General features: G+C 45.9%; 1 protein-coding gene across 2 annotated transcripts in view; it reads left to right on the top strand.

Moving 5' to 3' along the window:
- Positions 1-9877, top strand: part of PPP6R2 (protein phosphatase 6 regulatory subunit 2) — a 92863-nt gene extending 82986 nt beyond the window's left edge. For both annotated transcript variants that reach the window (XM_032182168.1, XM_032182179.1), the window contains 2 exons: positions 6637-6792; positions 8224-9877. In XM_032182168.1, coding sequence (XP_032038059.1) covers positions 6637-6792; positions 8224-8275 — 208 coding nt within the window. In that variant the 3' untranslated portion in view covers positions 8276-9877. The remainder of the gene's footprint in view (positions 1-6636; positions 6793-8223) is intronic.
- Positions 9878-16872: the final 6995 nt, after the last annotated feature.

Below are 16872 nucleotides of genomic sequence, written 5' to 3'. Positions count from 1 at the left end.
TTATAAGCACATCTCCTAACTGTCTCATTTGAAGAGTATGTCACGGAAAGCATGTAAACTTTCATGTCTAGAAAGGACAGATACCTGATGACAGAAATATCATTCTGACCTCTGAGCAGGAGGTTCAAGAAACACAGCTCAGCATGTACCTCCAATCTCCGGAGACTCCAGGTTTTTCAAGTTACGAGCTGTGAGGTATTTCTAAAATACTTGTTTTATTACAACATGTCCTTATTTTACTTACAATTTTAATCATTTCCAAAGCTTCTGAAAGCTTTCTGCCTCTTGTGCAAGTAGGGGAGTACACACTGCATCTCAGCAGCACTGGCTGCTAGCAGTGCTTTGTGCCAGAAGGACCTGGCAGTGCTCACGCCGTGACCGAGGGGTCGGCGAGGAGCAGCCGGTGCCAGGTCTCTGAGTTGAGGTCTCTGAGCTGCCCGTGCTGTGGGGGCTTCCCCGGGCTGTGGGACCAAGGGGTAGACGAGGCTGGGAAGCTCTGCCTGGTGCTGGCCTGGGCAGCCTCGCACCTCTCCTGGTCCTCGAGCAGCGAGACCTGCGCTGAGTGCAGCAGCAAGTAATGGATGCGAAGCGTATGCAACGTGAGTGGTGCTTTTCTGGGGGAAATGGCTCGCATTTCCCTGTCTGTCTGCTTAACTTTTAGCTGTATGATGTTAATGCAAGCTTTTGCACTTCTTTACGTTTTCAAAAGCTGTCTGAAGTATTTCACTGCTGAGCTGTTCAAATAAGGTTTCTGAGCAGATCCTTAAAAGATGAGCTGCACATTAGAAAAAAATTAAAAAGCACACAGCTTTTGCTGTGTATGGTGATAGTGGGCTTGGGATGTTTGTAACTTTTAATTTCTTTTTCAGTTTATTAACCTTACCTAACTACTCATGCTATTTTTTCTTAAACCTTTTTTGCCTTTTTTTTTTTTTTTTTAATTGTCCAATATGTTCATTCACTGCCCCCTTCTCCCCACTGCCTCCTCTGCTGGATGGTTTGATAAGCAACCGAAACAAGCAAATTTAGAGGGGAGGCTGGAGCTCCTTCTGAAAAGTGCTGCTTGCTATCTGCTAAAAACAGATGCATTTCTTTTGTGCCAGTATAATATCGACTCTGATTTTGTACATTCCTGAGCTTTGGAGGCAGCCGCTGACAGTGCCACAGTGGTTTCCTTAGAACCGAGGTGAAAATGAGACAAAACCAGCAATTTCTGCCATTTCTGCAAAATCACGGTAGAAGTCTCCTCTTGTTTCTGATCACATGCAGTTCTGGGATGAAAGCACTAAACGTGGGTTCTGGCAGCAGTGAAAGCCTTACACCCTCCTGCTGGCACAGCTCAGACGCAGCGGCCGGCGCGGGGCTGACGTGCAGCAGAGACAAGCGCCCTCCATTTCCCCAGGCCGAGCGGAGTTACATTGTCACAGTGGATGTTTTGAGCTCTCCCATTTTGGGATGCATTTTTCTGTCCTGTGCCTGCTGACTGCCCACCCTGCATGCCGTGCCGATCTGCCCTTGCCACGACGAGCATGATAAAGCGGCGCGAGAAGTGGGTGCCTTGCTTCTGTCTCACGTCTCTGCCTAGCTGGGAAGAGCTGCTGGAATGCTTTGAAAAGAGGATTAGGAGAAACGAGCATGCTGGGGAAGATTGGGCATGGAGCATGCCTCCAGCTTTTCTGTAACATTTGGCTGCATATCGGTGTATTTTTATTCTGAGAGTGGAAGTGGCGCAACTAATCCAAGGTCCCGCTGCACCACGTTTTCAATCAGAGGTGAACGTTTAGTGCCAGAATTGGCATAGGTGGGATCTTGATGCCGACATGTATTGGCCTTTCTAATGTAAGCTTGCATGTACGTTTGGCATTTGGACCTCCTGTGTTGGGTGACCCCGTGTAATCCTCACCCAGCACCCACCTGGCAGCCCGCGGGGCAGCGCGCGTGGCCTGGGGCTGCTGCACCTCTTACGTTGTCTTCTGGTCGGTTGTTGCAGAGTCTGGCTTTTAAGGACTTGCTTGTGGGCTCCGCATGAGACTTGTGTTTAGGTACGCTTTTTATCCAAGTCTTGCTTCTTCGTTCATGGTGCCACTGTTTTTCCTAGCGTGTCTTTACAGCGTTTTGTTGTCCATGATACTTATTGACTGTTTACCAAAGAGACTAGAATATACCCAAAGTGTATCCCAGGAGCCACGGTAGTGGGCTTCAGAGGTGGGTAGAACTGAACCCCAGCTGAGGCTGATCCATTCAGTGTCAAATCTTTCCTGAATTACTTAAAGCTCATTTGTGACTACAGCCTGAGTTCTTCACAGGTCCTTTGGTAGCGAGATGTAGATCAGTGGGACTTGGCCTCAGGAGAAACTGCATTAGGTGCCGTAGCGTGGTAGTACAATTCAGAGCCAGTTTGACATATCTGAACCCCCAGCAAAGCCACTACAGCTTAATTTATCTTGCTAGATGCAAGAGGCTCTCAATAAACAGTAGAAAACAGATGGAGAAGTGTGGTTTGCGGTAGTATTGTGGAAATGTTACAAGAAGTGAAACTGGGCAGAAAGAAAAGAGGTGTTCAAAAAATTGCAATGCTAAAATTTACTCCATAAAGCTAATGGAAATCTACAGGTAGAACTGATTTGATATCAGAAGATATCAAGCTCCTGATGTTTTCATCTTCACAAACAGAACAGCATGTTCCTGTGTTTTAATTGGGTGTTAGTTTTGATACAGGATGGTTTTGTGACAACCTCAGTAATTACAAAATGTGAATGTCCTTGTTTAATCCTGTTTTTCTAGGAAGAAATTGCACTGCAAGGAAAACAGTAATGTTGTTAGGCTGAGGAAGCTTTGCATTTGCTGGATTTGGGCACTAAAGCAAAAAATAAACAACCATTCTGTAGCACCTGAGGTCTGCAACGAGGATATAAAATATTTCTTGTAGTACGTGTAATATATTATGTGGTGTAAATGCTGAGAACTCCATGCAATCTATTTGCAATTTTTCTCTAAAAAACAAGTTCGTGTAGTTGAATCTCATTAGCTGAGACAGCTCTGAGTTTTCAGTAGCATGTGAGAAGCAAATCTCTTCAGAGAATTCACACGGGTGCAGGATGAGCAAGTCATAGACCTTGTGCAGGATCGTCCTCGTGGTGCTTCTAGCGGAAGGTGAGAAATTCCCCAGGGGCAGCTGGAAGTCAGGGTTCATCTTCTCAAGCCTCCTGTCTGAAGTAATATGTGTGCATTTGGGAAGTGGCACTGAAAGCCTTCTTGAAGCCATATATAGTACTACTGCAGCTTCCCATGAACTGCCTTGCCTTCTGGTTTGTTGGCTTAAGCACTGAAGCTGTTCACTTCTCCCAGCGGTGAAGCAGTACATGTGTATGTGTGTGTGTACACAGGTCTTGCACGGACACTAGGGACTTCGGCCAGAAGGGTTTCAGTTGCCTTTCTTGTTTTATATGTGTGTGTATCAGTTAACATAAAATAACAGCTTGTCAAGAAGTTGTGTTATAAATACTCCTTTCCTTAAAATCAGCATTGTGATTTATCACATAGTTATTCTAACAAACCAAGGTGCTTGGCAGTACCCATCACCCTGGATTGTGCCTTACGATAGGAACCTGCTGCCTTAGGACAAACCATAGATGATGTTTAAGGTATGAAACACATCAGGTAACCATGAAGAGTGAAAGGGAATGATTTAATTGCTTCCCTTTCACTCTCCTTAAAACCCCCTGCCGTGCTTACAGCAGTCTGTGACGTGTCACTCGAGGCTGGCCCCCCCCAGGTGGCCGCAGCTCCCCAGCTTCCAGGTGCTGAAGTTGGCTCCAGCAGGAGGTGCTCCTTGCCATACATAGCACATAGTTACCTGCCTGTCCCCGAAATCCCCAGCTCGTTGGTTTGCTGGCTTTCTTCACTTCCCTAGACACCAGGCAACAGTCTACTGCTGCCACACACCTTCTGTCTCTAGACCTCAACGTTTTCTTCTTCAGGCTCTCCTGTGAAGCCCTGCTGCGTAAAGGCCAAGTGGGGACTGTCCCGTTGAGCGTGGTGTGAGTTCACCCGTGCCCCACTGAGCAAAGCAGACACAATAACTGTGCTGAGCACTGTGCTCTCTGGGCAGCCAGGTAGGGGCACGCCAGCAGCCTCTGCAGGGCAGTCCAGAGGCAGCAGGAGGAGACGGCTCCGTCTTACCTTATGCAGGCTGTGTCCTAACCCAGGGGTGAGGACGCCCAGACCTAGTAACGCAGGCCGTACCTTCCAGTCTTATTTACTGTAAGGCTGGAGAGTCTGGGCAGTCAGCTTGTGCTCCGGGGGGGAAGCATCTCAGAAAGCATGGCAGTGTTTGCAGAAAGAGAGAGGCCTCTGTTCTAAGTGACCTCCAGACAGCAGTATTTACAAACTCGGTGGTTCATTTGCAGTTTGGCCACAACACGGAGCTTAGCGAGCACAAAGAGAAGTGTCCGAGTGTGCTGGAAAGCCCCGTGGGCACGGCCGTAGGTGGCATTCACAAGTAGTTTGTGCTGAGTGCTTGGCTGCTGTGAAAAACGGCGCAGTTGTGGGCAGACTTCAGCTGCTGCTGGGAGATTGCAGGAGAGGCTTGGAGCTGGACAGGACCTCGTTCTTCCTAGAGCGGGGAGAGGTGGAGACCTGGCTGCGGAGCTAACTCAGCAGAGGCTGCGGTAGGTCCGGGCGTTGCTGCTCGTACCTTGTCGTGCTCAGCCTGCCTTGGCCGAGCTTGACAGCAGTTGTGTTTGTTCGCAGGCAGCGTGCTGCCTCTGCCCGGCCCTGCTCCGAGCAGCACGTAGCAGGGGAAGCACGTGGCAGGAGGTTTGCCTCTGGTCACCTGCAAGTGGCCCGCGTGGATGGTGGTGCTGGCAGCAGGGTTATACCCATCAGCTAAAAATAAGCTGGGCAGAGGAATAGAAATGCGAAGTATTTATAGGTACCGGAGTTTATTCTAGGCTAGAATTAGGTATTGTCATTAGCCTCCTGCGTGTTCCACACAACCCCTTGTTTTTCACCCCATTACTTTGGCCTCTGAGTGTCCTGCTGCATAGCCTCGCGTGTCCAGCCTTGCTCTTCGTGAGGCTGTTGAGGAAAGATAAATTTCCATCGCCCTGCAGTGGTCAGGTAACCTCGGGACTTCATAAAACTGGAATCCTTGTATCATGGAAATTGTAGTGATTGAATTTAAGAAGTTTATCTTTGAGCAATTTAAATGTCATGAGCTCAAGTTTCTTGTGTGGGAAGTCATTTTCTAATGACATTTCTGGCAACTCGGTTTAATTCTCTGCTGTCTCAACTATCCCCTGCAGTTTCTCTGAAGTGTATTTTTGTACTTGTGGTATTTCCTTTTAAGAGCACATCAGCCCTTTAGGAAGATAAATGTTTTGATCTCATTATTCCGCATTTTTTATGTATTTTTTTTCACGAGCACACAGAAAAGTAGCTACAGAAATAGAGCCTAGGTCTCCGAATCTGGCCTGCCTTACTTCCCAAGCTGAACACGTCCGTACTTTATGTATGCGTTCTGTGTTTTGCTGGGAGCTGTGACAGGATTCCAGCCCAGTCATCTGCTGAGGTTTCCTTCCATTTTTGTAGGCATGCCCTCCGAAAGGAGGAGAAATTTTTCTTGACTGGGTTGAAATGGTGTGGAAGATGATTCACAGGCAAAACTTTCCTCTGCCTTAGAAGGCAAAAAATAACAATGTGCACAGAAATCACTTCTCCCGTCAGAAACGTCGGTCTTTTTAATACAAACCTAGATGTTTGGGAGGTTTTGTGCTAGCAGGTTTTTATTTTTTCAGGGCTTCAGCTTCTGTTTTTGTTGTAGTGAGACGTCATTGGAAATGTTATTCCTCCAGCGTGAGGATCTGTCATGGTACATGTTACTGAACGCAAGTCGGTTTGGCTGTGGTTGGCTTCCGAGGGTACCACCCGTGAGCACCCAGTGAGCTTTTTGTCTCCCTCAGCTTTAGGTGCTGTACTTCAGTTTAAGCCCTTTCTAAGTGCACACAGAAATGCCAGTTCCCACTCCGTAAAAGCCTCAGATTACAGCAGGACAGGTGCCTGTGCTAGGTCAGGAACGTGCTTTGCCAGAATCGGGAGCTCAAAGAGCTGGGTCCTGCAGGATTGCCTGGAGGTGGTGGGTAGCAGAGGGCAGCTCCAGGAAGGGTGAACATCAGTGGTGTTCTCAGAGCCACGGCCAGGTAAGCGGCATGATGTTGGTTTATTTATCTCAGGAGTGACCATGATTTTCTGGACCTTCTAAACTTGCAAAGTTGTGGCTGAACGTGCTTCATGTGTGCATCCTTCCTACTGCTTGTTTTCTGTGTCACTCACAGGAGAGAGCACCAGAGGTAGCTGCAGCGGGTGACAAAGCGTCTTGTTTGCAGGCAGGGGGGATATGTTGGAAACTCTTAGGACCAATTTGGCTGCAGGAGATGAGAATGTCTTTCTTGAGGAGCTACTGTTCCTCCTCCAGTGTACATACAATGCTTTTAATTCCAGTTTATTTTCAGTTCTTACTTTATGAGAGTTGTGTGGCCTGTGCTAGGAGAGGAGGAGGAATATACATTTTTTTCTGTAGGAATTTAAGCCCCATTGATTGGCATTTTAACATGAACTTGACTTCTCCCCACACAGTGATGCAGACTGCATGGTTATTGATAAGCTGGCCATCACGGACATGGGAACGACAAAAGCTTCCAAACCACTGAACAACGTGGCCCAGCACCCAGAGGAACACCAGAACACAGCGGCTGTTGTTACAGCTGTCACGGAAACAGCCACAAAAGACAGGTGAGCTGGCCAAAATTCTCCTTTGCTTGCCTGTGCCAGAGAGTTGATTTTTACTTTGTCACTGATTGATGTTATTCTACCACTAGTGTGTGGTCAGTGTTGCACACTGAGTACATCTGGAGTGTCCTGGGGTGCATTATACTGCTGGGAGTGCAGAGCTGTTCCTGTGCTGTACTGCATGCAACTTTCAGTCTCCTACAGGCTCTGCCAAATCATCCGTTACGTTAGAATAACAGACTTCTCATTTCTTCCTCACATAGCAATTATTCAGGTTGGTTTGTTCAGGTGAATGTATAGACACAAAATTAAAATGGTGTGGGGAAATTTGGGAGTGTGTTTTGTTAACTGAAACTGGAAGGAATCTAGAGGAGAAATTATTTCATAATTGTTGTGATTTTTACTGTTTAGGCTTCTTTTTAAAATATAGAAACCAACCATTCAGAGCACCTAGTGCTGTCACCCTCGTAGCTTTGCTGTGGCTCCTGTTTTTGGCCAGCGAGCTGTGTAACAATGAGGTGCTCCTGCTCATCTTGAACTAAAACATCATCTCTGGCATGGCTCATCCCTCCTGGGACAAGCTTGCTGATAGGTTCCGTCTCAGGTGATGGTGCTTAGCTGGAGCCAGACATCTGGGCTGTCCTGCAACGATTATCTTCTGCTAGATGCTTGTGGTGAGAGGAGGAGGTTCTGACAACTGCTTTGAGCTTCATGCAGCAGTACACTGAACTCCATTAGCATGGATATCAGCAGTATTGGTTATTACACCTCCCCTGTACAGCTTCTGTGTGGCTTTCGAGTCCACAATTTGCAACCAGAACCACAAATTCTAGTGGTAGTTTAACACATGCCGGTGATCCCATCGGGTGGTTGTTCACCACCCCTCTCAGGTGCTGCCAGGGCTCTGAGCGCACCAGCAGGCAGGGGGACATCCACACGGAGCTGAGGGTGACAGTGAGGCCGGGACAGGATCCCCACAGCAAGGTGCCTGCTCCCACAGGACCCCATCCAGCAATGGCCATGCACATCCTAGTCCTGAGATGTGCCAGGGAGCCAAGGCAGCAGCTCTGTGCCAGCAGGGCACGAGGCCTGGCGCTGCGTGCCACGGGCAGGGCTGAGCGCCAAGGTGCTCTCGGGACACGGTCGCGTGTGTTCCAAACTTCGTTCAGCACATTAATTGGTGTTGTGCAATCAGCAAAGTGGACTTCCCAGTTTCTGTTTTGATTTCTAAATGTGTTTTGTAAAAGATTCGGAAGAGGTTCTGACTAGGAAAGCTAATAAAGTTTTAGGAGGTCAAAGAAACAAAAATAGAGGAGGGATGGCTCAGATACTGGGGCAGAGGGAAGTACACAACCAGGATGAAAGTAAGCTTTAGGGGCGAGTCTGATCCAGTAGCTGTATTTCTCTAATATTACTCTTTGTCCTTGTCTTTAGGAAAGAAGAAGTCTTGCCCTGTGCTGAAGCCACATTAAATGGCCCTGCTTGATGAAACAGATGCAATGGGACGTGTGTGATCCAGGCCAGGCTGCTACCTGGTGATGCAATTTGTCAATTTTTTTTTTTTCATTTTAATTTTATTTTTTAATAAATGCTGCATTGATGAGAGAGCTGGCATTCAGGACCAGACATGCAGTTTCAACACCAACAATCTGTTCTGAAAGACACTTGCATTGTCTAAATGTAGCATTGATCAGTTAGTCATCACAGGAATGATGGGGTTCTTCCCAAGCAAGCCTTCTGCCTAATTTTAGTTCCTTGTCCCCTTCCCTCTCTCCCTTGTTTTTGTTTTGTATTTGGGGTTCAGTCCTATTTTCTTAGTGTTATTGCACACAGTATTCAGCTTCTCTTCAGAAAGGTAGCAGGTCTAACGCTGGGACTTGGACAGTGCACAGGAGTCCCGCAGTCGTGTGACCAAAGTTCCTGATGGAGCTGTCTTTGGGCAGCATTTGCACCGCTTTTGTATAGCAATAAAGCCTTATCAGAAACATTTCATAGGAGGAAAAGATGCAAACACTTTAAATGGGATGAGGCAGGGAGGGCTTTTATTTTACATTTTTGTGGGGTGGGAGGGAAATCATTGACATCATCCCAAGCCAGAGGCCAGGTAGCTAACTTACCGTAATGCTGAACCGTCTTGAGAAGCGGGATGTCTCTGCATTCCAGTGAATTGCTCAGTGCTCTCTCTCGGGAGATGGGACAGTTCACTGCAGGATCTTGGGTCGTTTAGCAATTGGCCTCTTCTGTCCGAGCCATCAAAACTCAACTTCCCGGATGTCGTCCTCAGTTGGCTGCAGAGTATGCAAAGAAGGTAGCATGTTGTTTGCCAGCTGAGAGGATAATGATCCACTGGACTGCTGCCGTGCAGGAACAAGAGCAGATATGGCACAAACAGGTTATCAGGTGTTTGCTGGCTTTTTGGAGACTAATGTATTTTCAAATTATTATGGAAATCCTTTTCTGTTTGTTTTGTTCTGTTTTTAAAGTTTTTAATGGATGCAGGAACAGCAACACTTTTGCACTTTGTACCTAGTGACAACATTGGAGAGTGAAACGGCCCCAGCACAGGACTCCTGCTGTTCCTTACCCCCAGGCAGTCGGGCATGGAGAGGTTGGGGGGGACATGCTGCTGCCTTGGGATGGTAGAGTAAAGCAGTATGGAGAAATGGACTGCGCTTCAAACTGCCTGGGAGCAAGGTCAGTTAAAGATGTGTACTTGACCCTGGAACACAGGATCTTCTGCACAGGCTGAAGGACCTACTCCTGTAAAGACTGTACCAGTTTCAGACACAGGTCTGCACTGGTTTGTGCTGGTCTCTGCATTGAGCTTGTTCCCAGACTGGACTTGTGCACATAGATGATACGGGTGTAGATGTTGGGCCACTTGCAGAACCAGGCTCGGGCTGGTAGCAGCAGATCGCCGTCACCAGTGCTCGTTCTCTACCCCTAGACTAGATACAGAGCTGGGCCTGCTTTTGTGTGTAAGCTGTATGCTGAAATCCACCTGTCAAATGTTAAATGCCGCTTATTTTATTAGTCCAAGATCTAAGCTGGAAAATCATTCACTTTGGAATAAAAGCATGAAGCTTGACACATAGGTAGCCAAATAGCTTATTTTCTGATATACTCTCACTTGTGCATAACGAGGGACTTTACCCTGTGAGTATGAAAAAGTACCTCACACAGATCTGTTGTTATGAGCAAAGGCATCCTAGCCAAACTTCAGTCTTTTAAAAAAATACTTTATTTTTAACTGTGATATGTATGTAGTGCATATGAAAATTTCTTAACTGTGTTGAGAGGTGGTGTGTGGGGGGGAGTGAGATGAACAAAATGTTTTCGCTGTTAGAGTCAGTCTGTTCTGCTGGATCAGTATCCGACGGTGACGTACCCACAGCACGAGGCTATCATATGCCCAAGGATTACATATTTCCATTTTTGCTCTTAGGGAAGGTTGAGGATTTGATTTGTTAGAATGCCAGCTATGGAGATTAGAGCGCAGAAAGCAGGATGAGATTACGCTGTGCATCGTTGAAGTTGCGTGCTGGGGTTGTGGGCCCCTTGTGTGCTGCTGACATAGCTGTGATTTCTCTCAGCTGCAATTACTTGGTAAGCAGGTGCTTTCATGGCACAGTACTGTTGTTCTGGAAGTCTTCTCACTCCCTCCTTGTAATTTAAAATAAATAATTTAAAGATACATTGTGCTAGAAGGAGAAATCTCACTTTCTGCTTCGGTTACCCCGCTTGCTATTTAGAGATCAGTCCCACTCTTAGCCCGGATTTTCAGAAGTGATTAGTAGTTTTGAGTTTCTAATTGGAGACACATTAAAGTCTTAATTTTCAGAGGATTGGTGCTAGAGATTTTCTGAAAATCAGGTTCTCTTTAGGGCGTTCTTTAAACACCCGAAAGTGAGACTATGAAAAATCATTCATCAAATACAGGCAGCATCAGTGTAACTGATTCCAGCAGCTGATTGAAGGCCGTGGTTGGGCTTCAGTCCCAGTAAATACCGGGTGATGACAGCAGTTCCTTTCCAGCCTCTTCTCATGCACTGTTCCTGACTGTAGTGCTTGCGGGCTCTGCCGTGTTACAGCTATGACCAGGTCTGTTCAGTACTGCCAATAGCAGGCACAATTTGATCTTTCTCATGGCTTGATACATATCCAGCTACCTTGTTAGACTTACAAATGATCTTTGCATTAGGTTCTCATAGACCGGGGTTACCTTAAATCATCATGCTGGCTGATGTTGCAAGGACACTGGTTCGTTGTCCCTACGTGACCTGTTCGTGATGCCTTGGTTTGGGGAGCAGTAACCTCCACCTGTAAAGTGGTACTGAGCAGCTGGCAGCAATAACATCCTGAAGTGTTTCGGAAGGATATGCAAGGACGTGTCTGTCTGTGCCTTTTGTTGCATATTCTCAACTTGTTGTTCATTATCTGTTGGCTTCGAGTCTATACATTTAAATGAAAGCTTTAATGATGTATTTACAACCTTCCCAGTAAGCAGATCTAAAAGTATAGTGTAGTTACTGAGGGGATCGTTACCTAAGTTCATTAACTTGATTGCTTGTGTCCAGTTACTTATGTGAAAAGACAATTTACCCATAGTTAAAAAGACTGTAGAAATGCGTAAGGTCTCTTGCTTTTGTGACGGGGGGTGTGATTCCTCCCCATTTGGGATTTAAGCTCTGAACTATACCTCATTGGTACCATAGGATTGTTCTTCACACCAGCCAACAAACTGATCTAGGAGGAGGTTCTGACCCCTGCTATCTTGGAGTCTGAAGCTCAGACCAGGTCCAGAGTCAGGTGATGGCTTCCTCACCTGGCTCAGGTGGTTTTTATAGGTAATCTGGGCATACAATTCTTTCTCTTTGTGAATTGGAGCTTCTCATGGATCTCGAGTCGCAATGTGTGTGTGCAGGCTGAGGGTTCCCACTGCCTCTCTCGGTCCTCGTTGCTGTCTGAGCTTTCTTGCTTGCTGTTCCAGACTCGTGCCAAAGCTGCGTGGCAGCTGGGCGGTCTGACTGCTCTTCTGTTTTCAGGTGACCTTAAGGCACGACGTTCAGGGACGTGGCAGCAGCTGGGTGAACCCTTCCTCAGCGCAGTCCAGCGCTGTGTCCGTGGTGGTTGTTCCCAGGAGAGGCGTGTTACCTTCTCACTGAGTAGGCAGTAAGGGAAGGGCTGTCGCTCAGGGTCGGAGCAGGACATGCTGTCTTCCAAAATGGATCTATGTAACCCAGCTGTATCCTTTAAAAAACCATCAACCTATGCTAAGATACTTGGTCAGAAGGCAATGAAGATTAAACAGAAGTTGTATTTAGCACTGTCCTTCCTCATTTATGTGCAGTATTTTGAATCTGTCCATATCTATATGGTATATATAATTTTAGTTTTGAATATGTATACTGATGAGTGTGTATATAGATATATATTTGCAATATGTATTATTCCATGTATATTTATACACACACAGCTGGATATTGTAAGAAACCTGGTGAAGCAGAGACTTGGAGCACAGTGAGCCTGACTTTTGTATGTATGTAAAGGTACATGGTCAATAGCAAGTCACAGACAACCACTCATTGTACAAGCCCAGAAGCAGCAGGGCATGCCTTGGTCCCATGTTGCTGCTCAGACATTCAGTGCTTCTGCCCAGCTGGGGTTTCATGATATTTTGCCCAACCAGGTGTTGATGGAGAGTGGCCACGTGTGCTGTGATCCCTGGTGTCGCTCCTGGTGCTCCTGCTGCTGCAGAGCATTGCCCACACGCCTTCACACCGCGAGAGGAGGAGGTGTTTTCTGCAGTTAAAAAGTGGTCAGGTCAGCCAACACTAAGCAATTCTTGAATTGTGACACGTTTCTCTCTAGTTGGTTGGGTTGTGGGAAAAAACACGTTTCTTTGGGTGATCTGGCCATTCAGGAGTACTGTCAGGGTCACGCCAGCCGACTGCTTTCGGGTATCCAGATTTCTGTGTTCAGTACCTGGGTATGAAACATGGGGGCAGGGGAGCAGGGGGCACGGCTGTAGGGACTTGCAATCAGAAAAAACCCTCTGCTGCAGGAAGGTCAAGCATAACAAGTTTGGAGCCATAAGACATGATCTGATAGATAAAAACTTGGATGATTTGATTTTTTTTTTTTCTTTTGAATCAGAACTATTCAAATTCTTTTACGCTGCTCACTACAGGCTTTTAGTGCTAGGTGAGGGGAAAACAGAGAGCTACGAAGCAGGCTGGTGCTAGGTGTACCCTCGTCAGACCGAGGAGGGGATTTGGTGTTGGGTTTGTGGGTTTTGAGCTCCCTTGCTGTCCCAAAGAGATGAGGTCCTCTCTAAAACTGTATCCATACAGGAGCACGTGCACCAAAATGAAAGTTTGGGTGAGATAGTCTGCAGGAAAGGGATCAAATGAAGGAACAGGAGTGCAGTTTTTTCAACACTTTCACCAGTCTTCTAACAAAATGTTCTTACACAAATACATAATTTATTGATTCTTCTCTTAAGTTGTAAGAGTAAAGGCAGCCAAGATCCCAGCTGTTCATCTGGATGACATGTCCTCAGCAAAGACTGAATAAATTTCTTGAGTGTCCCAAGGTTTTGTTGCTCTCGTTGCCTTTTACAGATCTGCAGCTGGCAAGCCGAATGGAAAACCAGTGGGCGCACAAACTAAAAAGCAAAACCCAACAACAGTGGAACCTCAGCTACCTACTGCTGGTGGAAAGGCGCTGGGTGTGCCGCACCATGCGGGGGGGTGAGCACTGAGGGTTATTCATCAATACATATCTAAGGGAGGAACTTTAAGGTGGCTTTCTTGTTCTTCACTGGCATCTCAAAATCATTTCTCCAAAAAGGAGCCAGTGAGCTGTAACTGAAATCAAGATTTATCAGTGGCACGACCTACCACAGCAGGAGACCTCACTGCCAGCCACTGGGGGTGGGCTCTGGGGACCCGGCTCCGTCGCCCCTCAGCCTCGGCTCACCCCATCCCACCATGAAGCAGCCCTGTGATGGGGCTTCTTGCCTTTTCCCCTTTGTTTGCACTTCTTTTCTGGCACTCTATCTTCAGTAGTAGTTTAGTGGTAAGGTATTTCAGACTTGCTAAGCCCTGTCTTGGTGTAGTGGTAATCAGAAGGAAGCTTAAAGAGCCTCCTTTTCGTCAGTCATTCATTTTGTCTCACGGGGGAGACAGCTGCTGTGTGGCAGAGTTCCCTTATTTCTGTAGATGTTGGTAAAGACCAACGTGCTGTGCCAGTCGTGGTGGAGGAGGTGCCACAATCCCTGCAAGTCCTCGGGGAGTCACCGCGCAGTTTGATGTCCCCTGGGACTGTGCGAGAGCAGTCCTGCGTCCTGCCTGCCAGGTTAATTATTCGTGATAAATAAGATCATCTGATATTTTGGCAATGTAATTTTTGACTTTTTTGATACTATTTAGTAACTCACACTGCAATTTTCAGTCATTTAAAGAGTAAGTTATTTTTTTCCACGTGCTTTTCCCAAAGCAGTGATCTCAGCCTGAACCATGTTCAAAACATACAAATTTGTAAACAGTTAAACTTATAAACAGTTTATAAACAGTGATTTTGTTCCTGTAAGCAGTTGATTTTGTTGTTATAAGAGGTTTTGATGCCATTGCAAAAAAGAGATAAAACTAGACCCGCTGTTTACAACAGCATGTTAATTTTTATTACTTTTTTTTATTATTATTATTTTTTTACCATGATTCAGTTCTCTCTGAAGTCCTGTTCTGCCACGAACTTTGCTGTTGGAAAAGTACCTGTATCTCCAGTTGCAAGCTCTCAAAAGGCAAGCATAACGCACTTACACGCTCTTTTGCCAGTCCCAGCTGTAAAACAAGATTTTTGGATGGTTCTCCCAGAAGTGAAAATCTTCATCTCATCTCAGTCCCTTGGTGTTAGGGAAGAGCACTCACTAGGGCAAAGCATTGAAGGGGCCGAGTGGTATTGGGCAGGTTCATGATTTAGGGGGGTAGCTGTTGGCCTGTGATGCAGTAGAGTTTTTCTCTGGTCTGAACATTACAGCTCATTGAAAACAAACAACCAACAATTCTCCCTTGTTCTGAGAAAGTCTTACAGCTTTCTGCTCAGATTGTGTCGGCTGGGGGCTTTAGTTTAAAATAAATAAATACAAAATAAGTGTGTTGCCTAAGAAAGAACCGAAGGAAAACGGGGAGCGCTGCTTGTGTCCCTCTTGAGAATGCCATGCCAGGCAAGGGCTTAAACCAGGTCTCGCTACGTTCAGTGCTGGGCACAGAAAAGTCCCAGGAGCTGTGCAGCTGTGAATTGATGGTGCCAAATGCTTCAGAGTGGCCTGAGAAAAGCTGTCCCTGTCACTGCAGAACACATTCCTCATCTCTGTTAGCTTCTGGCTTCCTGACAAACATGGTGTTACTGCTTCTTTCTTCTCTAGCCTTGTCCTAACTTGCATGGTTTCCTTAATCAGCGTGCAAAAGGATTTGTTTCTGCCTTGTTACTCAAACCTGTGTGTACTCCATAGCGTGGCTGTGTGGAATTCAGTAAAAGCTCGCCTTGGAAGCATTTAGTCTTTCTTTTCAACAGAACCTGGGCAGTGAAGAGCTGAAGGCTCTCTGAAAGCTCATTAAAGAAAACCCTTGCCTTGGAGGCCATCGAGTGTATTGACAGTGCAGCAATGTGTATTTTCAGAAGGCTGGGGCTTGCCTGTCTGTTTGTAGCTGATCCGTGTTTGATTCAGTTGCTTATCTGATCAGGTTGCAGCAGGATTTTTTCTTTTGTTGCACTGAGATTTGAGTTCATAGCCCCTTGCACTTGTGCTGTGTACCTTTTCTTTTTCAGTCAGCCCCCGTCAGTGCACGTTCAGAAGCTGGAGCTGAGAGCAGCTGGTGTGCTGAGCTGATCAGAACGCCCTGCTGCTGGCACGTGGCACCGGGAGGGGAGGGCTCTCTGTTCTGTTATAACCTGGTGGGGTGGCCTGGATTGGCTGAACGCATCTGTATTTCCCCCTTTTCTTAAGAAATCTGTCTTCTTGTCAAAGTGCTTTTTTTTGTTTTGTTTTGTTTTTTTGTTAGTTAAAAGATGCCTACATTGTTCAAAGTAAAAATTGTTTTCTGAACAGTAAAACTACCTAGACCCTCCTGTAGCTAATTGAATCTTAGAAGGAGACATTTCATATTAAATATGATTTCTAGAATCTTAAATACTGTCTTCTAAGGTTGCACTGGTACAACCAGTTCAGTGAATCAGAACAGAGTGCCATATCTCAGAGCTGGGCGTTGTGAGCTGTAAGTACATCATTTCCACTGGTACTGAATTTTAAAGTCACTTGGGATGAAGTTTGAAGTAGTCATTTTACCTCTACATGAAAACTTGCAAAAAAAGAAATCCTTCTGGTCAGGGCAACCGTGCGGTGTGAGTTTAATTATGGACAGTGCCTTAGCTGATTTCCAGAATTATGCATCATTTTTATAGGTCTTAGCAGAAATGGACACCTCTGGAAGTAGATAAAATGTATTAGACCATTTTTACAATTTACTTTGGTGAAAAATTAAGATTCTTTGGGTTTGATACCATTCATGTTGATTTCATAATGGCTAAAGTTTCCGAATTTATGGAGAATGCAGGTTTTGTCTGAGGTGAGAAAGTGACTTTTGCGTAGTGGTTTCCCTCTCTGGTAGCTACTGACAGAATTCCAGCTGATGTGACGTTTCTTGTAAACGTAAGCAGGCATTTTCTATGGACATTTACACATAAACTTTGACAAATTGAAATGCAGAAAATAAACAATTTGGCTCCTATATGTTAGCTTATCTCATCTGAAACTCACTTACCTCATTACTAGAAGGGCATTGTGGTGACCAGTCCAACCTCCCTATTAATTTTTGTACAAAAATTAACTGTATTTCCTAGTGACTGTTACCGGTCACCTTTCACAACTTAAGTATAAAAATGTTAGTGAAATATGCCTATGTGTAAAATGTATTTTTATATTTGATGCTGATCAGGAGAGAAAAATCCTTTTTCTCTCCGCGGAGCTGTGGGGCTTTTGTAAAGGACAGATTCTTCCCCATCTATTTTTTATTTTCTCAA

Source organism: Aythya fuligula, chromosome 1 (assembly GCF_009819795.1).
Source record: "Aythya fuligula isolate bAytFul2 chromosome 1, bAytFul2.pri, whole genome shotgun sequence".
Taxonomy (NCBI): domain Eukaryota; kingdom Metazoa; phylum Chordata; class Aves; order Anseriformes; family Anatidae; genus Aythya; species Aythya fuligula.
Note: the sequence above shows the minus strand (reverse complement) of the source record. Positions and strands in the feature narration are given on the sequence as shown.